General features: G+C 41.4%; 1 protein-coding gene across 2 annotated transcripts in view; it reads right to left on the reverse strand.

Annotated features, from left to right (window-relative positions):
• The window catches only part of Adam10 (ADAM metallopeptidase domain 10), a 125504-nt gene extending 103216 nt beyond the window's left edge, over positions 1–22288 (reverse strand). The window contains exon 1 of one of the 2 annotated variants that reach the window (XM_004855733.3): positions 21986–22288. In XM_004855733.3, coding sequence (XP_004855790.1) covers positions 21986–22040 — 55 coding nt within the window. In that variant the 5' untranslated portion in view covers positions 22041–22288. The remainder of the gene's footprint in view (positions 1–21985) is intronic. The other variant, XM_087198998.1, reaches the window with a different exon arrangement.
• Between the last annotated feature and the right edge of the window lie 1874 nt (positions 22289–24162).

Raw genomic sequence — 24162 nt, forward strand, 5'->3', positions numbered from 1 at the left:
GGAAATAAGGACTGAGATGTATAATGGATGCTAGGAAATGGGAAGGAAGCATTCAAATGAGAATAAGGGAGGAGGAGGGAGGGAGGAGGGAGGGAGAAAGGGACAATAAAAACAGTGAAAATAGAAGGAAAAAAATGGAAACAAAGCTTTTGTACATGGGGAGGGGAGGGGGCTTGAGGCCGGGAATAGGATAAAATAAAATTTATTTTTAAAAAACCAAAGCAAATTAAAAATTTTTTTTAAAAAGTATTAAAAATAAGGGCCGGGGATTTAGCTCAGTGGTTCCGGTGCCTGTCTCGAAAGTGCAAGGTCCCAAGTTTGATCCCTGGTACCAAAAAAATAAAAAATAAAAAGTGTTAAAAAACCAAAGCATATGGGGTCAGGGATTTAGCTTAGTGGTTCTGCAGCCTGCCTCACAAGCACAAGATCCCGAATTCCATCCCTGGCACTGAAAAAAACCAAACAAACCACAGGCTAATACCTGAAAACTAGAAGTCAAAATATTCATGTATTAAAATGAACTGCCAAGCACAAAGACCCGAGTTTGATCCCGGTACCAAAAAAAAAGAACTGCCAGGCATGGTGGCACATGCCTACAGTCCCAGCACTTGAGAAGCAGAGGCAGGAGGATTGCCTTGAGTTTGAGGCCAGCCTGAATACAGAGCAAGACCCTGCCTCCAATAAAACAAAACAAAAAATAAAATGAACTGTGGCTGGGAAGGACCAAAGAACCCAGAGAAAAAGACACATGACACACAGAGGGATAAGTATAATTATGCATAAGTCAAACAACGGTGCAGTTGTAGTGTGTGAAGTACTACCAAACTTTCTCAGCATAAGATTCTAAAATGAAAATATCCTTCACAAGTGAAGGGTGAAGAGAGAATTGTAAGCTTTTTCAGACACAGGAGCTACCATGTATTCATCCAACAGTAGATCTCCATTACTAGTTATATTAAAGCAAACATTTCAGACAGAAAGAATGAACAAAGGAAAAAAAAAAGCATAAACCATACTGACACAAAGAATAGTGACAGACCAGTACTAATGAAGAATTGCAAGTCTAAACCTAGCCCAAGCAACCTGTCTCAAAATAATAAATTTTAAAAGGGCTAAAGATGTAGTTCAATGCACAGGCACTGGGTTCAATCCTGAGAACCAAGAAAAAAAAAGGACACAGCTTTAGCATGATCTAATGAATATATTAGAGGATGAAAAACTAAAGGTATTAAAAGTTGAGAGAAAGTAAAAATGTCCTCATTCAGTGTTACTCAGCATGGCTGTGGTAGTCTAGTTAGGATAGTAAATTTAAAAACAAAAGAGGTAACACTGTAAATAGATGAATGAAAATTTTTTAAATAAAAAAAATAAAATGCCATGGAAGAAAAAAATTGTAGATTTTGCATGCAAAATCAAAAATGTTCATGAATCCTCTACAGAGGCTGTGCCAGTCAGGGTTCTCCACAGGGAACCAGGGATAGAGGCAGAGATCTGGAGAGAGCGATCTAGATACAGGACCAAGACAGGATTTACTAGAGGAAGTGGGCAGCTGACTGGAGGCCAAGTGTCAGGACAGGACATCCACAGATAGGAGTTCTGAGGCACAAGGGCAGGAGAAAGGGCAGGGTAATTTACATTTTCCTCAGAGAAACTTGCTACTCAAAAGATTTCACCATAATTAATTAATTAATTAATTAATTGAAAAAAAAGATTTCACCACTAGCAGCACTGGCCTCTTCCAGAAAACTGTTCCGGGCTCAGAACAACACAGTCCTGGGCTCCCCCACCAAATCTGTGGACCCGATCCTCCAAGTGATCCAATTGGGGGAGAAAATAGTAATGAATGTGCTTTTCCTCTGCTTTTTGTCTGATGGGATGGAACCCACCACACTGACTGGCTCATTGTCTACTTCCCCACTCAGCCCACCAACTCCCCTGGAAACACTCTCAAAGACACGCCCAGAAATAACGCTTTACCAGCTCCCCAGGTATTTGTTAATCCGGTCAGGCTGACATCTAAAACAGACCTTCCAGAGGTCCATCACTACTCAGTAGTCCTGCAGCAAAAGGGTGATGCCTATTCTGCAACATTTCAGTGGAATGCTCTGCTTATTCAGCTCTGCTGTTGTGTGAAAGCAGAAACAATAAAAATGAATGAGCTTAGCTATGTAGCAAAAACAGGTGGCTGGCTGGAACTGGCCTGTGGATTAGGTGTGACTCTTCTGCATTATTTAGGAAGCTTTTCTAATTGGTACATCACCTGAGACATCAGATTAGGCTGGGGGGGTGGCAGTAAATGGGAGTCCCTGTAGTACATAGCCCTATTAATGTATTAAGTGCTTAGAGTAGAGCAAGCATGCAGAAAGAAAGGATATAGCTACTGATATAAACTAGGCTTTTTGTGTGAAGAAAAGTTGCAGTGCTTCTTAAACTTGAACACACATACAGATCACACTGGGAATCAAGAAGGCACAGGGTGTGACGTGGGTCACTTGGAGAAGCAGAAGCCTGGGGTGGGGATGGAGGTGGGGATGGGAGTGGCAGGACACTGCACTGTTCAGTTTTCCCAGAGGTGCCTGTGCTGCCAGTGCTGAGCCAGTTTTAACAGTAAGTTCTACTGTGTGAGGAAAATGCAGAATGTGTACGTGAAAAAGTCTGTTGGGATGAGGACTGAAATACACGTTTCCACTCAGTGCTAATAGTTAATGATGAGCCTGTTAGCTGAGCACATGATTATTTTTCATCTTTTTAGATTAAATGTTGATTTGAACCTTCCAGTATTCTAAGTTCTTACAAAATACGGTTATTTAGGAATAATGAACTGTTAAAGATAACTAATAGTTTATTGAACATAACAATGTTGATTTTATTTATTTTACTCAGAACAAGTTAGAATATTTTAATTGTCTTTATTCTGGAAAAATTTTATAACCTAGGGAAAAGTAGATAGAAAGAGTAAATACCCATATACCTCCCACATTGAGTCAAGATTTTTAAAAAACAATTTAGTCTGCTTGTTATAATTTACCTACACCAAAACTCAAAATTAGTTTAAAGTGTACAAATCTATAAATATTGGGAAATGTATTAACCACCAACATAATCGTAACATAAAACATTTATATCAACCCAACAAGTTTCCTGTGCTCTTTACAATCTAATTGAGTATCTTCTGATTTCCATTTTGATTTCTTCTTTGACACACGGGTTATTCAGAAGTACAAATGCCTAATATTTGGGGGATTTTCTGGATATGTTACTGATTTGATTCTATAGCCCAAAAACATAAGATTTCACTCTTAAAATTTACAGAAACAGGGCTGGTGATTTAGCTCAGTGGTTCCACTGCCTGCCTTGAAAGCGCAAGGACCCAAGTTCGATCCCTGGTGCAAAAAAAAAAAAAAAAGTTCACAGAAACAGGCTTTGTGGCCTAGAATTAAGAACTACTGAGAATGTTCCACATAGCCTTGATAAGAATGTGTCTTCTGAGCCAACGATGTAGCTCAGTGGCACTGTGCAGGCCTGGCAAGTGCAAGGTCTTGAGTTCAATCCCTGGTTACCCCCCCTCAAAAAGAGAGAGAGAATGTGTCTTCTGCTGTTGGGGCAGAGTTCTACAGACATCAGTCAGGTCAGGCTGTTCGAGCTCAGGTGGGCAACGTTCAAGTCTTCCAAGTCCTTACTGATTTTCTCACTGCTTCCTCAGAAAGGACTATTATGATTTCCATCTCTAATTAGAGATGTCTACTTCCTTTGGTTCTCTCAACATTTTTTCACTGCTCTGAAGCTCTGTTTTCCATGTTCATATTTAGAATTACATGCTCTCTTTAACAGCTTACACATCATACTTTACTAATTGATTGAGAGCATTCATATTATACATAAAACGTTTTACATGGTTGATCTCAGCTTCATTCCCACTCTTTAGGGAGTTCTATATTGGTTTTCTGTGCTCATGGTTGCTCAATTGCTGCTGTTTCTGTTGGTTTGTTCTCCTTCAGGATCAAGGTGAGTGCTTTCATATAAAATCTTTTTTGTAATTCCTTCTCTGGCGGTTCTTCCCTGGATTCTCTGCTTTGCATAATTATACCTACAGAGGAACCAGCACCCTGAAGTCACCAACAGAAATCCTCCTACTCCAACATCACATGGCCTTCTAATTATACCTTGCCCTCCCCGGGTCTGCCAAGCTCTGGTAGGGTGGCCGTGACAGGACCCCTTCTGCTCCTCCCTGACATCGCAGAGGGCCATGGGCACGTTCTCTTGTTGAATTGAGAAATGTCCGTCTTTACCCACACCGATTTTTGCTTATTTTGAAACTGACTTTGTCTGATATTACTATGGGCACTCTTGGCTTTGGGTGTTTGTTTGTACTGTATGTCTTTCTTTCTTGGTAGCAGGGATTGAACTCTGGACCTTATGCTTTCAAGGCAGGCAGCGGCACCATTGAGCTAAATGCCCAGCCCTGTATGTCTTTTTCCATTCTTTATACTTCTACCCATCTTTATTTGTATGTTTAAAGTATTTGTTAGACAACATATATTTACATTTTCCTTTGAAGAAAAATAACAAAATGACAGTTTTTGCCTTTTAATTCTTATGTTTACTTTTAATGTAATTACGGATACGGCTGAGTTTAAAGCTACCAGTCTCAATTGTTTTCTGTTCCATCTGTTCCTAGTTCCTTTCTTTTCCTCTTTTCCTATGTTCTTTGAGATTTACTATTTTTAAAAGGTCTATTTTATCTCTCTTACTGGTTTATGTGATATACCTGTTTGTCTTTTTTTTAACTGCATTCATTTAATTCCCATCCATTTAGCTGGTATTCCAGGTGATTTGTACTCTCTACTGTAAATTCTACAAGTGAACCAGATTACAAAGCAAAATTGCACAAAGAGATCTCAAATTCTATTGTACATTTTTTTTAGTGGTGCTGGGATTCATCCACAGCCTTGTGAGTGCTAGACACCCACTCTACCCCTGAGCTCCAACACTAGCCCTGTGCAGCAAGATTTACTTTAAAGATCTGCTTTGACAAAGCTCATGGCAAAGATTCTACATGTACAGAGAGCCTACGCTCTGATCACACTAAGTTCACAAATGTTCATGCTGGTAAAATAATATTCGCCAATGTCATGTGCACAGTGTTTTCTCTGAAGAATGGTTCTAAAACATCGTGCTAAGACTGAAAAGTAGAGTTTAAAATGAACAGTTTTATGAGGATGAGTTATAACACGGGTGATGCTTGTTTATGCTAAATAACCCTGGTCTCAGTGCTCAGGATGCACCAGCTGGCAGTAGCACCCAGCTTTCCCCAAGAGCCGGGCATCATTCCTATGCCTGCAGACATCCTGTTAGGTGCCTTCTGCCTCCATAGCATGATCTTGGACAGAGCTCCTCTGCTTTCTCTTCACAGGTAGTCAGGCTCTCCTCTTTTTCTCTGTCCCTTGCTAGTTTTCTGCATTACATTCACATCTTTCTGGTAGGCCATGCCCACCACGGCAGAGCCTAGAAGAGCGACTGGGTAAAGGACCAGCTCCCTCGCCTGCTCAGCAGCAGTCACAACCCGTCCAGCCGGAAGCCTGAGTCCAGCCTGTGGGGCCAGGCGGGCCGATGCCTCCACCTGTCTGCCATTTTCCAGAGGTTGTTCTAGGTTGTACAATATGTATCTGTAATGTTTCACTGTATACTTTCAAGTATTATTACTCTACTTCATATAAACCATAAGCATACTTTCATTTCCCCCCTCTTCTCCATTGTGCTGTTACTGTCATACATGTCATACATGCCACAATGTTGTTTTTAAAGTCACTTTTTAAAAAAATAAATAATAAAAATAGTCACTTTTGGAAGAGATTTTTAAAAATCTTTTATCTCATATATTCATTTGTCCTTTTTTTCTTTTTTTCAGTAGTACTGGAGACTGAATCCAGAGCCTTGTGCTAGGCAAGTGCTCTGCCACTGAGCTATACCTCCGGCCTTGAACTCACTACATAACCCAGGCTGGCCTCAAACTCACAGCCATCCTCCTGACTCAGCCTCCCTAGTGCCAGGATTACAAGCATATGCCATCATGCCCGTTTTCTCACTTCTTTTTTAGAAATCCAGCATTTAAAAATTCACATGAGCTGGGCGTGGTGGTGCATACCTGTAATCCCAGTACTCAAGAGGCTGAGACAGGAGGAGCACTCAAAACTGGCCTGAACTACATAGTAAGACCTTGAACAAAAACAAACAAAAATTCACATGAAAATTTCGCTAAATGATAGAAGCATTTATTCTAAGAAGCTTCACATTTTACATCTCTAAACAGAAAAACTTGAAACCTAAAACTTTATCTCAAAAAAATTCCAATTTTTTAATGTATACTGATAGCTTACTATATACAGAAAAATAGCCTGCCTCACAAGCACAAGGGCCCGAGTTCGATCCCCAGTACCAAAAAGTAATAATGATAATAATAATAATCATCCTGACTAAAATTCTCATTTAATTAGATATTTAATTAAACAGTTAATGCTTATGAATTGGATGTAATAACTAAAACTTATCAAGTACTTGCTATCTCCCAGGCTCTGTCTGACATAAGTTTTTTTCATCTAATCATCCTTCCCCCAAAATCTATAAGGAACCATGAGTTAATTTTAAAGAAAAGTGAGACTTGATATATATATATAACAAGACCAATGTCACAGAGCAAATAGGAAGCAGTACCAAGGACGTTAATTTTGATTTCAATCATTTTAGGATAATCTAACGATTCTATTATCCTTGTCATAAAGTCACTATTCATGTTTCAGATGTAGCTACCAAAGAAATTTATAGAAAAAATTACCAAAATACAATACACAGAGCAGCCTTTTCAAACTCTAAACTGACATCAACTTTATAGAAATGCAGAAAAACATGTAATGAAATACTAAAGAAAAATGTACTTTTATAGACAAAAAAATATATGTGTATACCCTTGATTTCCAGTTAGTAACTGAAATTGGCATAGTCTGCTCCACAGGAGCCCTGGCCAATCTCCAACTCTGGCACTATTTACCTCAGTCAGACACCACAAAATTACTGGTTCCCACATGCAGAGTCTGGACCTACTCAACTGAGGTTTAGCAGTCAAGGGCTCCAAAAGTAGACAGAACACAATTCTGTCTTCAAATTTCATTGAAACGTGTTAAACATTCACCCATTTCTACCTAAACAGAGTTTAGCTTCTGACCCACTCCCTTCAGTGATACAAAAGATCTGACAGATCTCTCCTTGCTACAGATCTTCCTGATTTCCCGAATGCCAAGTTGCCTGTGTACTCCAGTTCCTTACCACCTACTGTAGTCCTGATCCATGTTGATGTTGCTAGACTCTCCTAGTCCAGAGTCTATTAATGCATAAACATAATATGAAACAAAGAGAAATCATCAATCAGGCAAAATGACACCAGACTCAAACGATTCCAAGATTTTGTATTCCTTCCATATCAACATGTAGATCCCAATCATGAAACTGACCCAAAAACCTACAGATGTTCCCATAAACTAAAGTATTCTACAATGTGACCCTATCCAAACCCTATACTTCTCACACAATATTCTCTTACCTGAAGTAAAATTCTATTACTTGGAAATAATACTAGAATCCTCCCCACTTTCATCTTTCTCAAGACTACTCAGGTATTCTGCCAGCAGTATATACCATAACTACTCCTCATGTTAAGTGAAAAGTGCTAACATTACACCAAGAGCTCTCCAATGCCACTGCTATGTCAGAAACTCAACCTAAAAACACTGGGAGGAAAGTCACTTTTGCCAAAACTTCCACAAGCAAACCTATCTGCTCCCTTCAGAATCCAGGGTTCCACCCACAGATGATCCTGATCAGGGGTGCAGAGTTCAGAAGACTACATGCCTGTGTCCTAGCTGCAAATCAAAGTGTGGGAATTGGAATTAGGGAGATGAGACTCAGACTCATGCGGCTGAACATGTGCCGAACAGCAAGGTTCAAGTGTCTAAACAGACAAAAGCCATGACAAATGACAGGCCTCCTTTTTGTTTCTACTCCTACCCTCCGTCTACTCCCAGCCCAGCAGCCAGAGCAATGCTGCTGTCCAGGAAAGTACTATCATGTCCCTCCTCTGCTCAAATCCTTCCAAAGGCTTCCAAGGCTGACCAGCACCCTTCTAAGGAGCTGCATTCCCACACTCAATTCCCACTGTCTCTCTTGCCTTCCCTTCCTCTGTTTCCCTTACTCCACATGCTACAGATGAGTCTCCTCATCTGCCTGGAACATTTTCCCCCAAAGAGAGGTTTGGGCTAGAGATAAAAATATAGGTGTCAGTGGAGCATGGTAGGACACGCCTGACTGAAGCAGGAAGCCTGCCTGTTCAAGCCCAGCCTGGGCATCTCAGCAAGACCCTGGCTCAAAAAAAGGCTGGAGGGCTGGGGATTTAGCTCAGTGGTGCATGCCTGACTTGCAAGGGCAAGATCCTGAGTTCAATCCCTGGTACTGCAAAAAAAAAAAACAAACGTTTTGTCATATTAATTAACATGTGATTTGTGGAAACAAGACAATCGTCTTCCTCTACCTTAAATCCTTTATATACACCAAATAGATTTATACAAAAGAAAATATAAACAGTAACAATTGCCAGGTACAATGGCCTATGCCTTAATCCCAGCACTTGGGAAGTTGGAGCAAGAGGATCACAAGTTCTACACCAGCCTCTAGGTCCTGGTACCTATCTCAAAAAACTAAAAACTAAAAAAAACTAAAAAAAAAAACCAAAGAAAAACTAGGGTTGGCTCTAAATACAGGCCCAGAGCTTCTCTTATCACTATTTGATGTGAACATCAGGGAAAGTAACAGGAAGGACTCAGAGATGCCAAACGTAACTCTTTTATCTCTTCTGATAAAGAACAGAACCCTCACTAGAAGTGTTCTCCTGTAAAGACCTTAAGAACAGAGAAACAGATGTTACCTAAAAATGACAAAAATAAAATGCACTTCACCCAAAGCACAGGAGTAAAATGTCCCTAATCTGAGATTGGGGGATAATGACAGCTTCCAATCAGGAAAGATTCTAAACAACTGAAGTCTATCTATGCATTAAACATCCTTCCACTGGAACCATTATTGATTTTTCTCCTACATCAGCACCTTGAGCCAAGTTGGCCCTTATCAACACCTTTATCATAATGATGTAGTAACCTCAAGGCTATGTTACTGCACAATTGTTTCTACATAAAACAGCCCCACTCTGCAGCTTATTCTGTCAATGTCACCTTTGTTTTACATACACACAAAAGCATACCAAAAGCATTTTACTTTTTCATCCTTAATTGTATTTGCCACATACCTGGCCTTCACAAGGCATACACTAAATTCATACAGTACCTAATACTTACAACTCCAAGTTAAATTTGAGTATTCCCACACTTAAAAAAATAATCTTGGGGGGCCAGGGATTTAGCTCAGTGGTTCCACCACCTGCCTCGCAATCACAAGGTCTGAGTTTGATCCCCGGTACCAAAAATCATCATCATCATCATCATCATCTTCATCATCATCTTGGGGCCAGGGTGGTGGCACGTGCCTGTAATCCCAGCACTTGGGGAGGGTGAGGCAGGAGGATACCCAACAGATCGAGGCCAGTGTGGGCTACATAGTGAGTTTGAGGCCAGCCTGAACTACATGAGAGACCTTGCCTCAAAAAAAAAAAAGTTAATAATAGTAACAATCTACATTACACAAGACAATATCTGCAAAGTACTCAGTGATACAACTTTCAAATGGTTCAGAAAAAAAGAGTATCATGCTCAAGAGAAACATAAGGCAAACGTAGCAAAAGACAGCTGTTAACAAATTTAGGCCAAAGGCATACATCCTGCCCACCTTCCAGAAAGTATACAAATTTCATGATAAAAAGTTAGGGAAAAATAAACTATATCAAACACCATGGGGAAAAAATTAATACCAAAACAAATGCCTTCATGCAAAGGTATAAAAATGGCCTCCGGGTTCTAAGTAGAAATACATAACTTAGTCTCTATCACTGGAGAGCTTGGAAGGGCACTCCTTTTTCAAAATTTTAGAACTTTTGGGGGGGTCCTGGGGATCAAATCAAGGGCATTTTACCACTCAGGGACACCCGCAGCTACACCCCTTGTTATTTTCTATTTTCAGACAGAGTCTCACTAAACTGCCCAGGCTGACCTGAAACTTGCGATCCTCCTACCTCAGCCTCCCTAGTGCTGGGATTACAGGTTGCACAACCAGGCCAGGACAGAACAGTATTTTTACTTCTTGTATATTTTCTCAGTCACCAGGGTACTGGTATTAACTAAAGGAAATCCACCCATTAAAATTGTTTTTACTGACTACAGATGTGTACCTCATCTGTATTTCACCACTCTGTGGTATCTGTCCTCAACATTCTAAAGACAAACATATGCCTATAATCCCAGCACTCTGAGAGGCTGAGGCAGGACGATAGCAAGTTCCAGCCCAACCTGGGCAACTTAGTAACTTAACCAGAGCTCTCAGATCTTAAAAGAGGAGGAGGGTTATAGCTCAGTGGAAAGGCCCTAAATACAATGTTTACTCTCTAGTATGTTAGACTTAGATAACACACACATACACACACACACACACACACACACACACACACACACACACACTGGGGTTAGGGTGTAGTTCAGTGGTAGAGCCCATGCTTAGCTTACATGAAGCTCTAGGTTCAATCCCAAGAACCTCCTGTAAAAAAGAATATATATATTATCTATAACAAACTGAAATGATTTTGTGTATCATACCATGTCCTATAAACTTTTTCCCATTAATAGTAAATGCTTCCTCATGTTTTAAAAAAAACTGCTGTAAAGAATTTAACTGATGGCCTGGACATGTATAGCTCAGTGTAGAGCATTTGCCCAGCATGTGTAAGGTCCTGGGTTCAATCTCCAGCAACGCACAAAATTTAAAAACTTTAAGCCAGGAGTAGTGGCACACACCTATAATCCCAGCGCTCTGGGAGGCTGACACAGAAGGATCACAAGTTCAAGCCCAGTCTGAGCAATTTCACAACTTATCAAAATTCTAACTCAAAATTAAAAATTAAAAAAGGACTAATGATGTAACTCAGTGTGAAGGCCCTGATTCAATACCCAGTACCCTCCCCCAAAATTAAATTATAAAAATGAATACACACACAAACCCCCTTAAGGACAGTGCCTGGTGTATTAGAAAAACCTAATGATTATGATAATTTTCCATATCCCATTGGGAGGTAGCATCTTCCCTAGAACCTAAGTAAAAGCTTCCTTTCTAATTCTTGATTCTAAAACTTATAATCTTCTGTTCCTACATAAATTAAATACAAGAATAGGGCAGCCAGGGGTGGTGGCACATACCTGTAATCCCAGCACTGTGGGAGGCTGAGGTAGAAGTATGTTAAGTTCAATCCTAGCCTGGGCAATTTAGCCACTTAGAGATATCCTGTCTCAAAATAAAAAAAACTGAAAATGGCTGGAGATGTAGCTTGGTGTGAAAGCCCTGCATTCAATCGCGTAATGCATAAATAATAAACAAGGCAAAACAGAGCAAAAATTTTATTAACATGGAGGGAAAACAGCTTACTAGTGGTAGATCAGTATCATCATCTCTGTGTGAGAGGGCAACATCACTTAATAAACAATTTTTTTTCTGTTCCATCAAAAAGTTGACTTTACAATCCTGAGAGAAGAAAAACTGCAAAAATGTTTTGACATTACAAATCTTCCTATTTATAGAAAAACTCAATTACAACAAATGACACGGTGTGTAAAGAATAAGCTAAGGCTGGCACATTTCCATTCCTCAAAAAATTTATCAAGTTGTAACAGACTTTCCACTTGTAGAATTTCAAAATTGCTTACCAAAAGGATTTCTCTCCAGCATGAAAGCATATTCCCTTCCTACTTGGTTCATCAACTGCACCTTAAATACATTGTTGACCAACACTTTTTTATTTGATATATATTCACTCTGGTCTTAAAGCATGAAATACTACTAACAAAACTGTCCAGCATAACAAAGGTGAGTTTTCAGAAACTATTAATGTCCTATAGTTCAGCAATATATTTACAGCCTTTAATGCACTCCTGGAAAAGCTACCTCAACAGTATGACTTCAAACTTAAGCCAGTATCCCTTTCTTCACTGGACACCAACCATCTTCTACAAGCAAAATGCCTACATCTAGCAGTTACAACTGAAAGTTCAAAATAGGAGGGTATGTCTACAAGTAAATGTGAATCTCAACACATCCATTTTTTGAAATAAGATAGTCTCTAGGAAATAAATCTAATAAAGTGAGATGGCTCAGAAGTTGAAGTATGTAGCTCTTTTAATAAATTACAAACTAAATCACATAGGACACAAAACATGAATGATTAAAATCTACTGAATGTATTAAATTTCTACCACTCACTTATGAAATACAATTTATAAGCCCAAAAAATGGAACCGTGTGTGTAATTTAGATTTCTATGCTGATCTGAAACACTTTCATACAATCTCAAATAAGTAGAGATGCAAGTACAGACAGTAATGCACATAAAGGAATATTGCTTTCAATCTTCCTACATTTCCCTCCCAGTCACACAAATGCTCTAGCCACTTCATTGTGCTATCCACCCAACTACCCATACCCTGCATTTATTTCAAACCCTCTCGTTACCTTGCTTTGCTTCCGTCTCACACCCCAAAACATCTGTCTCTGCATCCAGGATGAAAATCACTTCTTTAGAGCTTGCTCTGTACCCAAAAAAAAAGGATCCCCCACGAAGTGGTCTACTGCTCCTAGGGATTTAAGAATTACTAGGGATCCCTGCTATTGTACAGACAAAATTAAATTTTATCATCTACCAGGAAAGTTATTATTTTGCAAAGCATCAACCCAAAATTAAGTTGTGATTTCTGAACCAATTCGTAAGGGCCAATGACTACCTAACACTAGTAACAAACCTGTCCTCTCCCCTGTGTAGGATCGAACACCTGACCCTTGCGTTACACACTGAAGACTCTGATAGTATACTATCCCAATAGGGGAGGCACTTTCTAATTTATTGCCAAGAATATTCCAATTTAACGATTATAATCACATTTAGCTTCATGTGATGAGGCTACTTCCATAGTATGGCTGAGAGCCAGTCCTTCAAAGGCTGCTTCACCATGGGCTGGGGATTTAGCTCAGTGGTTTCACCGCCTGCTGCGCAAGTGCAAGGAACCGAGTTCGATCCCCGGTACAAAAAAAAAAAGGCTGCTTCACCAGAACACAAGGCCTGCTGTGTTCAGAAGTCCAGGCCACTTACCAGGCAATGTGTCCAACATTTTGTAGTTTGGGGTCAGGGGTTTGCCTCAATGGTAAAGCACTCACCTAGTGTGCAGAAGAATCTGGGTTCAGGGTCGGGGATTTAGCTCAGTGGCATTGCGCCTGCCTGGCAAGCACAAGGTCCTGAGTTCAATCCCTGGTACCAAATAAATAAATAAATAAATAATAATAATAATTTTGTAGAGATCTACCTAAGTGGTAGAACACTTTCCTAGCATGCTTGAGGCCCTGGATTCCATCCTTGGCACACTCACACACAAAACATTAATTATAAATTTTAACATGAAGTAGGCACTATGTTGGGTTCTAAAACATACAGAATGAGAATAAAGTCTCTTCCTTCCTAAAATTCTCATTCTGTAAAGATTTAAATCAGTTAATTAATTATAAAGCTGTCTGAAATTAATAGCAGCAGCTATTTCTATTTCTATGTGATAGAAAAAATATAGTACTGGACTGGGGATTTAGCTCAATGGTTCTGCAGCCTGCCTCGCAACCGCAAGGACCCGAGTTTGATCCCCGATACCAAAAAAACAAGAAAAAATATAGTATAAACAGAAGTGACAAGATTTCCTTTTTTAACTACTTGCTGAGTTATGTCCTCAGTGTTTTTAATTTTTTTATTGTGAGACAGCATCTCCATAAATTGCCCAAGAAGGGCTTGAACTTTCAATCCTCCCACAGAGCTGGGCTTACTGGCATGTGGCACCACACCCAGCTTTAATAACATTTATACAGCATTTTAAAGTCTCTGCAGCACTTTTACAAACTATTCTGCTTAATTATTAGGAAAAAAAGGTAGTAAATTAGTATCCCATCAATTTATAAGTAGAGGGAGGATTTTATCTGTAGTCTTTTGAAAGCTAAAGCCAAAGTTCAAATGTATGTGTACACATCTTTCTTGCCATCATTAATAAAAACAAAGATAAATGGAAAGAAAATTGTTCCACAATCATATATGCCCATTTGCTTAAAATACAAAGATCACATTCTTTTCCCTAACTTATTTCTGAAATAGGAAATTCATAATTCACATATAATTGAGAATACCAAGCATATTCTTGAACTTAAAAGCCTGATTTCAACTTAAGTAAAAAATAATTGATATTTTCAAACATAATTCTCCACTCCACTCCAAATTCTCTAAATTCCTATTACCCAACTATCTAGAGCAGTGTTTCCCAAATAACTCGCCACAGATTATTAAAGGTTTAAAGTTTTAACCATTAAGCATGCAAGCAAGGTAAATCTCAGGCCCTGACATGCATCCCAACCTATAACCTTCTAGGGGATTTAGCTCAGTGGTTCCAGTGCCTGCCTCAAAAGCACAAGGTCCCGAGTTCGATCCCTGGTACCAAAAAAAAAAAAAAAAAAAATTAAAAAAACTTAAGACATTTTCAACTTCAATGACTGTCTTCAAAGTTTTAATAGAACCACCTTTTCTCCAATGCAAAAGCCTCTAAGAACTAAATTCAATAGAATGCGCCCTCAATAAATTGTTAACTTCCATTAAGCATCTCCCAAGTTTTACCAGTTTTTCTTCCATGTCATTGCTTTTTCTGTCTTTATTTCTACAATATGCTAGTCCACAGTTTAATCCCCCAATTCATCAAGCAGCTAATTTATTCCTTATTGTATTATATAACAACTCTTCAACATCAACACCAACCAACATTCCACAATATTGTACCTCATAGTTATCATGGCCTAGAATATGAACAATTAGAGTTGTGGTTATCATGGCCCAGTTAGCATTTTTCCTTATTTCCTGCCATGGACTATCCATGCCAGGCAAGTAAACTATCAAGCATCTTATTGATCTATATACTATTTTTTTTTAACCTCAAAAAATATTCCCCAAGGGCCAGGGATTTAGCTCAGTGGTGCGGCCACCTGCCTCACAAGCACAAGGTCCCAAGTTCGATCCCCAGTACCAAAAAAAAAAATCCCCCAAATATCTAATATCCATGCAGCTTAATGAATTTTCATTCCACCTACAACTACATGATTGGTACTACATTCCTTGGCATTTCTGAGAAACTCAGTATTTTTACTTTTCTTAGTCAATACTGTGGCTTCAAGACTCCTACAAGCCATATACACACAATCTGTGCTACCTAAATAGCAATGTTCTCAGGATACACCTCTCACATTGTGTAGCTGGAATCGTAGTAGTTTTGGAAGGCATTCACCCAGTAGTGAAGGGAGAGTACATTCCATGAGAACTGTTCTTAGGATCCCTGTTTCTGCAACCTAGTTAGTTGCGTCAGGAGTAGGTCAACAAGGCACTGCCTTCACGCTGTTGGACTGCAGTGGTGCTGCTCTTATAGAAATCTAACTGGAGGGGTTATATTAGCACAGTTTTTCCACTTGTTATCAACACTGCTTCCTTTTCCTTGGTATAAAAATTGAGGGCTAGAACCCGGGCTTAGTGGCCCATTCCTGTATTCCAGCACTCAGGAGGCTGAGGCGGGAGGATTGCCACAAGTTCAAGGAAAGCCTGGACTACATAGTGAGTTCAAGGCCAGCAAGACCCTGTCTCAAAAAATGACAGCTAGATTAGTTAGAATTACTACAGCTAGACTATTCTTTCAGAACAAGCAGACTTTTTACAGTTGCTTGGAAAAGGCATTAAAAACCAATGAATAGGGCCGGGGATTTAGCTCAGAGGTTCCGGCACCTGCCTTGCAAGCGCAAGGTCCTGAGTTTGATCCCCGGTACCAAAAAAACCCCCAAAACCAATGAATAAATCAATTCCCACTAAAAAAAAACCCCTGAGGCTCAAAACCCACACTTGTCACAGCGCTGTCCATGTGAAATGCAGGCCAAAGGTAAATCGACTCCTACAATCTGGAGGTCTGCATTGTGATTCTGAGCTTGGGATTCAGATTTAAAGCCAATGTGCTTCTCTGCCCACAGCCCTTCCTATTGAGGACTTACCTCCCTGCTGAGCGTCCACACAGGCCTCTCGCTGGAATTCTGTGTCAGTGGCTATGACCAATGACTGCTTTTGCCCTGCTCCCTTACACTCTCCATGCACACCAACTACACTGCTGATGCTCCCACAGATTGTATTTTAAGCTAGGTCAGTCCAAAAATGCACCCCTAAATGGTGGCACCTGCATGCAGTTCCAACCTACTTGGGAGGCTGAAGCAAGAGGATCACTTCAGGCCAGGAATTTGATGCTACCCTGGGCAGCACAGTGAGACTCCATTTTAAAAAACAACAACAACAAAAACACCAACTTCAGCAAAATGTTTTAATTATTATAAGGTAACACAATCATAGATAAGGTTTAGAGGTGCAGCTCAATGGTACACCACATGCTTAGCATACACAAGGTATCTATCAGGTTCAATCCCCAGCACCAAAGCAAACACAAAAGACAATAAATTTAGCTTTAATACAAAAGAATACCAAAAGTGTAACGTGCAGGCCTCTAACATAGTTATTTAGTGCAAACAAATAATCAGTATAGCCAGGTAGGGAAGAGAAGATCACTGAGGAGTCTGAGGCCAGACTGGGCTACACAGTGAGTTCAAGGCCAACCTGAACTATACAGTGACTTTTTACCAAGTGTTTTTTTTTTTCTTTTGCAGTACTGGGGATGGAACACAGAGCCTTCAAACTAAGCTATAACCCCAGCCCTTTTTATTTTTTGAGATCTCACTAAATCATCCACCTGGGTTCAACCTTGGACTCCTTCTGCCTCTGCCTCTGCCTCCCAGAGTGCTAGGATTACAAGTATGCACCACCATATCCACTACCAGCTGCTCTAAGTAGAGTGGATTCTTTTCTTAGTTTAGTTTATATTTCTTATAGATATTAAAATTGGACATTTTCAAATGTTTAATATCAATCACCTAGTACATTACTTTGAAACTACAGTACCCATGACTCAGATCCAGCATACACTCTACCTGCAACTAAATGAGTATTTTATCTGCTGTGGTTACCAAGTTATTCCTCAGTTTTTCCCTCCACTACACCCTGTCTCACTTTAACTAGCAAACACATTACTGCTGTATATCAACCCAATTGTTCAGAAAGTATGAGTAACCTCAACACTAACACTAAAACATACCATATTTAAAAGACCAAACTACCTTAGCCAGACATGGTCACACATATCTATAATCCAGCACTCAGGAGCCTGAGACACGAGGATCATCATGAGTTCAATGCCAGTCTGAACTGAGTTACACAGTGAATGAAAGGCCACCCTGAACTCTATAGCAAGACCCTGTCTCAAAGAAAAAAGACAAAACTACCTAACCTCCATATCAAAGGACAGATTTATTCCACTTTACATGCAAATGTGTCACAAAGGATTAACTTCCCCCACAGAAAAAAGTATTAGAAACAATTAAAAGATACCTCAAGTTTTGCAAAAAACCTAACAAAGAAGTTGGAATACTGTTAAAACTAGATATGAGAATGAAAAGCACAATCAATTAGAATTTAGAAAAATTACAAACTACCATGGCATTTCAATAATTTCTGGAAAAAAATAAAAAAACAGAAACCACAAAGACCCCTGAAAAACAAAAAAAAAAGAATCCCTGAAAAATAACAGGTGTTCTCATATGATCATTTAAGATTAAGTTCACTCTGCCGTAAGAAAACAGTCAACATGTAATAGATTTTAGGGGGGAAAAAAGCCAAAATTTTAAGTCTGTTCCCAAAGATTTACTATTCAGGAATCTTCTTATATCTGTACTTGTCATCTCCCTACAATGTCAGAAAAGTATAATTTATTGTACTTAGTCCTATTTCATTTTCTTCATTTCAAAAGCAAAGTTTATTTCTGTATACCAAAGGAGAAAAGGTAAAGTTGGTTTTTATTTACATAACCCTCAACTAATTTTTTTTCCTCTGGTTCTCATCCCAATAGAAAAGGAAATGGTTTCTTATTTGCTCATTGGTATAAAGAGATGTGGTGAGGTTAAAAAACCATGTTTTTTTTTCCTTAAAGCATTTCAAACTTAACACAGCTGAGCATACCTTATCTAAAACACTGGGGAATGGCAATGCTTCAGATTCTGCAATATTTGCATAGATTTTACAAGACAAGCATCCCTTATCCTAAAACCTGCAACCTTAAATGTTCAGATTTTTCAGATTAGGGATGCTCAACCTGTATTATGAAAACAGAGATTTTCAAAATAATAGAGGTGGGGATTAGGGTTAGTGGCATTGCCCAGCATGCACAAAGCTCACTCAATCTAGGGTGCGCAACTGACTGACCATGCAGTGCTAGGCGCAAGGGCACTAGGATTAAGGGTGTGAGTGCCACCACCCTAAGTAAGCCTGGATAAGATACAAGGGCCACAAAGATGCTGTTGAGGTCCCTTGTTGCTTTTGCTGTCTTTGCCTGCAAAGAACTGTTTCTCCTTTGCAATGTCCCACTGCCACGCCACTCTGCCTCAGAGCCAGCCAACTATGAACTGAAACCTCTATGAACTGTACACCAAATACACCTTTCCTCTCTTCTGTCTCAGCAACCAGAAAAGTAGCTAAGACAGGAGCCGTCTCTCAAAATTTAAAAACAGGATGGGATCTAGCTCATTGAAAAGGCCCTGAGTTTAAGCTGCAGAACCACAAAAAATAAGTCAGAGGTTAGACACCAGTCCTGACTCTCACACACCCTTACTTGCTATCAGAAGTCAGAAAAAGTTTAAACTTAAACTTTAAAACTTTATTTTGCCCAAATTTCCAGAAAGTTTATTTCTGAGGTCTGTATGGTACAAAACTAAGCATTTAGACTAGATTTTAAATATTTCGTTTTTTAAAAAGGTCACATTCCAAAATTCATTTCATGGGTGACTTCATCAAACAAAAACATGATGGGATTAATTTACCACCACAATACAAATAGCTTTGACTTTTCAAACACATTAAGAAATTTTTAAAGAGAAAGAAAAGTTAACTGTCAGTTAAATTTGTGTCAGAAAGTACCAGTCAGGGCTGGGGATGTAGCTCAATGGCCTGTGCCTGCCTGGCAAGTGCAAGGTCCTGAGTTCCATGCCCAATACCAAAAAAGAAAAAAAGTAACAATCAGCCAGGACAGGAGACTACTACAAGCACCTGTGGTCCCATATACTGGGAAGCCTGCTGGCGAGAGGACCACATAAACCTAGAGGTTCAAGACCAGCCTGACAACACAGATCCAGGAAAGAAAAAAAACCTCATATACATAAAAATTATTTGAGGGTTTTGTTTTAGAGACAGGGTCTCACTATGTAGTCCAGACTAACCTTGAACTCACTATATACCCTAAGCTGGCTCTGGCCCAAGTGCCCATCCTCCTGCCTCCCAAGTGCTGGAATTACAAGTGTACACCACCACTTCTGGCAGAGGGGTGATTTTGAGGCAAGTTTTTGCTTATTTGAGCTACATCTAATCAAAATAGTTCCAACAAATTTCTAATGTGATCACAAGTAATAAATAAAAATATTTTATGTGTCTTTTTGAGTACATATCTACACAGACACTTTGTAAACCCCCAAAAAGTTATGGTATCTTCTTCCACATACAATATAGGATGAGATATATGCCTGAATACGAAAGTTCATGATTCTAAACACTTTAATTCTCCCTTCTTGCTTCCCACCCCAGTCACATGTAGAGTAAGAAAAAATTCACACACAACAGTGATTGACAGGCTGGAAAGGGAAGCAACTAAAAGTTTATTAAATATCTGAAAACAATTTATACTCTAAAGTTAAATCTATATCTCAACAACTTCTCCTAATCTTACATATGTATTTCTCTCATATGCTGAAACAAATACTCAATTTGAACATCTTCTCCAGTTATCATCACCTTACAAACTTGACCATATATATAGCTCAGATTAAAAGAGTTCAATAAAATTACAAATATATCTACAAACTCAAAAGTTACAATCTTGATGCTAATTTTAAAATGAAAAGCTTCTTTGTGTTTTTCTGAAAAAGTTCTGCCTAGCAGAAACATTAAAAAAATTAACCTTTTTTTTTTTTTTTTACCTTGCACTTGCGAGGCAGGCACAGCGACACTGAGCTAAATCCCTGGCCCCAAAAAATTAACCTTTTAACCAGTGTTCAATACAATAAAGACTCCAGAGTTCTGAATTTAGCAACTTTCTGTAAAAAGGGTCTTAGCCCACAGATTATGCTGTTAATTTTTCTTCAAACATCTAACTACATCAGTTTGTTTTCATTCTTTAAAAGATAACGCTTTATATACTGCTACTCATCAGTTGTTTAGTGTCTCTTGTATTTGTCTTGCTTTTTATTACTTCACAGAGAAGTGTCTAACTATACTGACTGTAACTCTAAAGTGCAAACACCCAGACAAGTGATATGTCTGAAGCCACATTTAGAACTGAAATCCACGTTCGATTAAAAGATTCGTATATAGGGTCTCCAGCCTTATTCATTTTTAAAAGTAAAAATCTTTAAGCAGCTCTTCATCTAAAAATCTATAGCCAACCAGTAAGAACTAAAAAAGAAGTCTGCTTACATACAGTAGTACCACCCTCAAACTAGAGCACAGAACAGAAACATGCTTGGCCCCGCAGTCATAAGTCAATGGGACAAAGAACAGAAGAGGAACGCTACACGAAACATTCAGATGTTTTCTAAACCATCAAAATAAGGCTACATATAGACATTCATCTTGCCAAGGCTTTCCCTAAATTCTCTCAATTCAATGCTTTTAAACATACTTTAAGGTATTTAAGTATACTTCCGGGCAAGTCAAAAAGCTTAACTAAAGTAAAGCACTTTACACAAGAACAAAATAATGTAACTGGCCCTAGGATACACTGAAAATAAAAAATTGTTTTTAAAAATTGTCTCCAGAACCAGAATCATCAAGAAACTATACTTTTAGCTAACCTAAGTCCAATTTTTCGGGGGAGGGGGCACTGCTTTGACAATCTGCTAACTACACTGTGTCTACTCCACCTGGGAGTTAGGGAAACTCGAGCTGGTCGCGCAGGAGCCCCCTCTTACACTAAGCGACACCACCCGGCGCTCAGAGAGGGAACACCCCGACCCGGCTCGCCTTCTTCCCACAAACCCTTCCCCTGGGCGACAGCGGGTTTCCTGCGAACACAAACTCACCCTCCTCCCGCGCGCTATCCCCGAAGCCCCTGACGCTCGGCGCCGGGCGGGGTGGAGGAGACGGCGCGGGCCGGACCGCGACTGCTCCCCGCGGAACCCGGTCGGGCCGGACGGCCGCACTCGGCGAAGAACAATACCCGAGCCCGGCCGCGATCCGCGCAACTTCCCACGCATCTGTGCCGCGGTGCCGTCGGCCGCGCTGACTCCGGAGCCGGGCAGGGACCGGGGAGGAACCGGACCGGGCCGGGCCAGACGCGCGGGGTGCGGAGGCCTGGGGCGAGGGCGCCCCGGACCCGCGCTCGGTCGACCCCTCCGCCGGCCCGCGCGTGGGGGCGGGGAAGGCCTCGCGGAGCGCGGCGCCTGCTCGGGCCGCCGGCGAGCGGACGCGGCCGGGCGCGGGGACAATAGCGCGCGGAGCCGGGCGCCCGGGAGGCGCCGGGGGACGGACGCGCCCGTCGTGCACTCCACCGTGGCCGCGGCGCCGGCGCCGACGCGCGGGGTCGTGCCTCACCTCCCAGCCCCGCCGCCCAGGAGAGGAGCAGAATTAACACTCTCGGCAACACCATCTTCCGCGGCCGCCGCCTCCTCAGGGTTAACAGCAGCACATCGACCCGGGGCGAGCGGCTGAAGGGCTCGGTCCGGAGCCTCCGCGGGAAGCCGGGACCTCCCCCGGCCGGAGAAACGCCAGGCGACTCCCTCCCGCTCCACTTCGGGGGCCGGCGACGCGCCCGGCTCCACCAAAACAGGGACCCTCCCTCCCCTCCGCCCGCTTCCTTCCTCCCTTCCCCGCTTTCCTTCCCTCGCTCCTTTCCTCTTCTCGGCCCCCACTCCGGGGCCCCAGTGCTCCGCCCCCTTCCTCGCCACGTGATGCGTCGGCGCCCAACCCGCTCGCCAAGGCGCGCCCCTGCCGCCAGCTCCTCCCCCTCTCCGAGGCGCCCCGGGGCGCGCGCATGCGCACGGGAGCCGCTTCCCGGGCTGCCAGGCCTGCAGCCGCTTCCTGTTCGCCGGCGGGGAGCTGGGATTGGACTGGGGGCGGGGCTTTTGCCGTGGCTCCGCCCCGAGCTCCCGCCCCCAGCGGGAGCCCTCACCGCGGTAAGAGCGTTTCGCGCCTTGTAGCCACCTCCGAGGACGGCTCCTTGGGCTGGAGCTAGAGCGGGAGCGGCTGCGTTCCGCTTCCTAACTTCTGGAGCAGCGGAGATTTTTTGTTTCTTTTTCTACCGCTCGCGGTGCACCACAGCCTGCCAGTAAACAAGCTGTCCCCGAGGAACGGAGCGCCGAAGTGCAGACCCCGCGGGCAGCGAGGAGGAGGAAGGGAGACACTAGGCTGACGCGCGGGCTCGGGGCGCTGGCCACGCTCGCCGCAGGCCAGGCCTCAGCGTCGTCAGAGGCCGGCGGTCCAGGACCTGCAGCCCTTCGCCGTCCGTCAGTCTGCGCCCCACCCCTGCCGAGCTGGCGTCCGGCTCCTCGGGGCTTGCGTGGATGCTTCACACCGTATTGCAGGAGCCAGAACTTCTAGATAGCATTCAGATACTCGTCGATTTGGCATCTTCCTTGAGTTGGCTGAGTTCAAGAATATAGGTATTAATGCTGTTGGTACTGTTAATAAATTGAGATTCCTACAGTAAGTTTAAAAATACAGTCCGAAGTTCCAGAACTGTCATTATTGATAGTGTCTGTTCATTTTTAATGAGGTCCATGACATCAACAGGAAGACGGGAGTGTTTTTTGTTTTGTTTTGTTTTTTTGGAGACGAGGGTCTTTAATGTGGTCCAGGTTGGCCTCAAACACGCTGTGTAGCCCAGGCTGGCCTGAAACTGGAACCTCCTGCCACGGCCTCTGAATGTTGGGATTACAGGTGTGTGCTGCCGCTCCGGGCCTTCCCCCTTCCAAAGATCCCACTTAGGACACAGTTACCCGGATACATCACATTGCATATCACATCTGATTTTTATGATTCTCTTGTGGAGCTGCTGTCACAAATACTGTGTTTATTTATCTAGCTTTTAGACCGTTTTATAGCATATTTAATGTGGCACGGTATTTTTTATAATTAATTCCATTGTTAGGAGCAATGACACTTTCCTCTTCAAGTTTGGAAAAAATTCAAAACCATATTTTGTGTTACCAAAATGAAGACTCCAAATTACATTTAAGATGTCATTTCTTTTATTTGTAAAATGAGGTTCCAAAGTTAAAAGTTTGAACGCTATTTGGTTGAAGTCTTACTTCATTATTGATAGTTTGCAAATGTACCAGGACCTAATGAAATGTGGGAGTGTCAGCATCCACACAATCGGTGGGCTGCTTGACTCCCAGCTCTGCGTTAAGCTGGCCAAATTAACATTGCGGGGGGGGGGGGGGTCTTCTTATGCAGTTCATGCTAGCCTTGAACTCACTGTGTATCCAGGCTGGCCTTGAACTCGAAGTGGTCCTCCTCCCTCAGCTTCTGGAGTGGTGAGATTACAAGTGTGTGCCACCACACCTGGCTTACTCTTCAAACCTTAATATTCTTTTATAAAATAAGAATGATAAATATTTGTCTCCTGCAATTGTTTTGATGATTAAATTCCCATTAGTTAACATAACTGCTAAGTCTTAAGTAGAAATACATAAATATCATTGTCCTTCCATGAACAATCAAACATCCATTCAAAAGCAATAATTATTTTAATACTATTATGTATGCTT

This window comes from Heterocephalus glaber, unplaced genomic scaffold (genome assembly GCF_053883595.1).
Source record: "Heterocephalus glaber isolate CG9 unplaced genomic scaffold, H.glaber_assembly_v1.0 deba00001689, whole genome shotgun sequence".
Classification (NCBI taxonomy): domain Eukaryota; kingdom Metazoa; phylum Chordata; class Mammalia; order Rodentia; family Bathyergidae; genus Heterocephalus; species Heterocephalus glaber.